The sequence below is a fragment of the Priapulus caudatus genome, unplaced genomic scaffold, assembly GCF_000485595.1.
Source record: "Priapulus caudatus unplaced genomic scaffold, Priapulus_caudatus-5.0.1 Scaffold1801, whole genome shotgun sequence".
NCBI classification, from domain to species: Eukaryota; Metazoa; Priapulida; class Priapulimorpha; order Priapulimorphida; family Priapulidae; genus Priapulus; species Priapulus caudatus.
The window spans coordinates 1,898-4,088 of record NW_014578862.1 but is presented as its reverse complement, the minus strand read 5'-3'; the positions used below and the strand labels follow the sequence as shown (position 1 = coordinate 4,088).

General features: G+C 45.9%; 1 protein-coding gene across 1 annotated transcript in view; it reads left to right on the top strand.

Annotated features, from left to right (window-relative positions):
* LOC106817626 (interactor protein for cytohesin exchange factors 1-like) overlaps positions 1-2,102 on the top strand; it is a 3,954-nt gene extending 1,852 nt beyond the window's left edge. Inside the window, exons 3-5 of the mRNA XM_014822307.1 lie at positions 44-201; positions 1,296-1,372; positions 2,030-2,102. Of these exons, the coding sequence (XP_014677793.1) occupies positions 44-201; positions 1,296-1,372; positions 2,030-2,102 (308 nt within the window). The remainder of the gene's footprint in view (positions 1-43; positions 202-1,295; positions 1,373-2,029) is intronic.
* The last annotated feature ends 89 nt before the right edge of the window (positions 2,103-2,191 follow it).

Genomic DNA, 2,191 nt, shown 5'->3' with positions numbered 1-2,191 from the left:
TGACGGTTGCCGCGGTAACCCCGCGTCCTCGTCGTCGCCGCAGGGGATCGCCGCATCTCGTGTCAGGACCTGGGTAACGGTGAATGCGAAGGATGGCTGCACAGAAGGCGACCGGTTGTGTCGCTGCTGCAGCCCAGCAAGTGGATGAAGCGATGGTGCGTGCTGAAAGATAGCAACATGTTCTGCTACAAGTGCAAAGATGTGAGTGTGTGTGTGTGTCTGTGCGTGCGTGCGTGTGGGTATCACCACTCGTCTCTCTATCGCTGTCTGTCTCTCTCCATATTAGCTTTTTCTCTCTGTCTCTCTCTCTCTCTGCATATCTTTCTCTGTCTATCTCTCTCTCTGTCTCTTTGTTCCTAACTTTGTCTCTGTATCTGTCTCTGTTCCTTACCCTTTCTCTCGAGCTCTCCCCCTCTCTCTCCCCCTCTCTCTTATTCTTTCTCTCGCTCTCTCTTCCGCCTCTCTAACTCCCCCCCTCTCTTCTTATTCTTTCTCCTCCGCATCTGTCCACGGTCACCCACTTCTATCCTGCTCCCTGTCTACTATCTAGACTCGCGTCACATCTTTCTTTATCGTCGTCTACTCTCGCCCGGCGTGCGGGAATCTCTCGTGCGTTCTGCTCTGCTACTCTCGGCACTCTTCATCTCGAGCCCATCTCTCTCCTATATATATATATATATACTAATATATATATTATATATATATATATTTCTTTGATATATCCCATCTCCCTCTCTAATCTCTCTTACTTTTCCACCTCATCTCCTCCCACATCATCGGCTGTCGCCCGCGAGCCGCCTCTCTCACTCACCAGGAAAATAGAAGGTGTAAGAAACACATGATTCTCTCTTGGAGTTTTTCAGCCTGTGATAACCAGTCGGAGTCCAAACGAATGTATAAGATATCTAATAAATTATCTAGCAACATTTCAACAAAGACTGTTCCATGATGGCAGTTGATTAGTTGTCATCTGTTATAGTAGCACATTAAATAAGTTCATTCGGTTGGCAGACTAATATAAATAACACGGTTAATTTTTACTTAACCGTGAAAGTTTTGAATCGTACCGCTGACATTTCGCCTCCTGCCAGGAAGCTTTCTCAAAGCAAACTGTGAATTTGATTTTGAGAAAGCCTCCTGGCAGAAGGCGAAATGTCAGCGGTACGATTCAAAACTTTCACGGTTGAGTAAAAATTAACCCTGTTATTTATGTTAGCGTTCGTCAACTCTGTGCGGATGTGTGTAGTAAGTGCAACGAGTATAGAGGGCGTGACACACTGCCCTCTTGTTTTTAGGACATCGCGGCGGATTCCGTCATCTTCCTTCCGGGGTTCAACGTGTCGCCAGCTCCCGAGATCAAGACCAAGAAGTCGTAAGTACTCCGTCGCCCCAGACGCAACACCGGCGCCCCCTCCTGGCAAAATTTATTTCAGGGGAATCGGACGCAGATGACAGAAGTCGTATGGAAACATTATTGCGTTTGTGTGCGCATCGCCACTCCACAATTACAAGTATTCGCATGGAATGTGACCTAATCTAATGTGGCCTAATGTGGCCTAATCTAATGTGGCCTAATGTGGTCTAATCTAATGTGGCCTAATGTGGTCTAATCTAATGTGGCCTAATGTGGTCTAATCTGGCCTGATGTGACTTGTGTGCATGAGTGAAACTATCATGTAGTACTGACACGATGTGGTGTTAACACGAGGCAGGCACCCTCTCCTGACTCTGACTGAGAATTTATCTCAGGGGAATGAAACGCCAGGAGCAGCAATTGCATGGAACCGGTAATGTGTTTGTGAGCGTATCGCCACTCGACAATTGCAAATATTTGCGTTGAATGTGACCGCATCTGACCCCTACCTGGTCTGACGTGACCTGACATGACCAAATCTAGCCCTGCCTTGATGTCTTGCCTGATCCAACATCCAACATCAGTTATTGTGACCATATTTGACCGTGACGTGTGTCAATTTCTTCCTCACTCATAGTTTCTTTTTTATTACATTCCTGTCTCTGCGTTTTTCAGTGCTTTTAAGATTCACCACAAGGGTGCAGCATTCTACTTTGCCTCTGATCGACAATCCGACTTGAGCAAGTAAGTAAAAACCTTTGTATGTCGTCGAAAATGTGTCATTAAAAACCCTCTTTATTTTCCACTGATTAAAAAATCGATTGCTTTTATTACCAA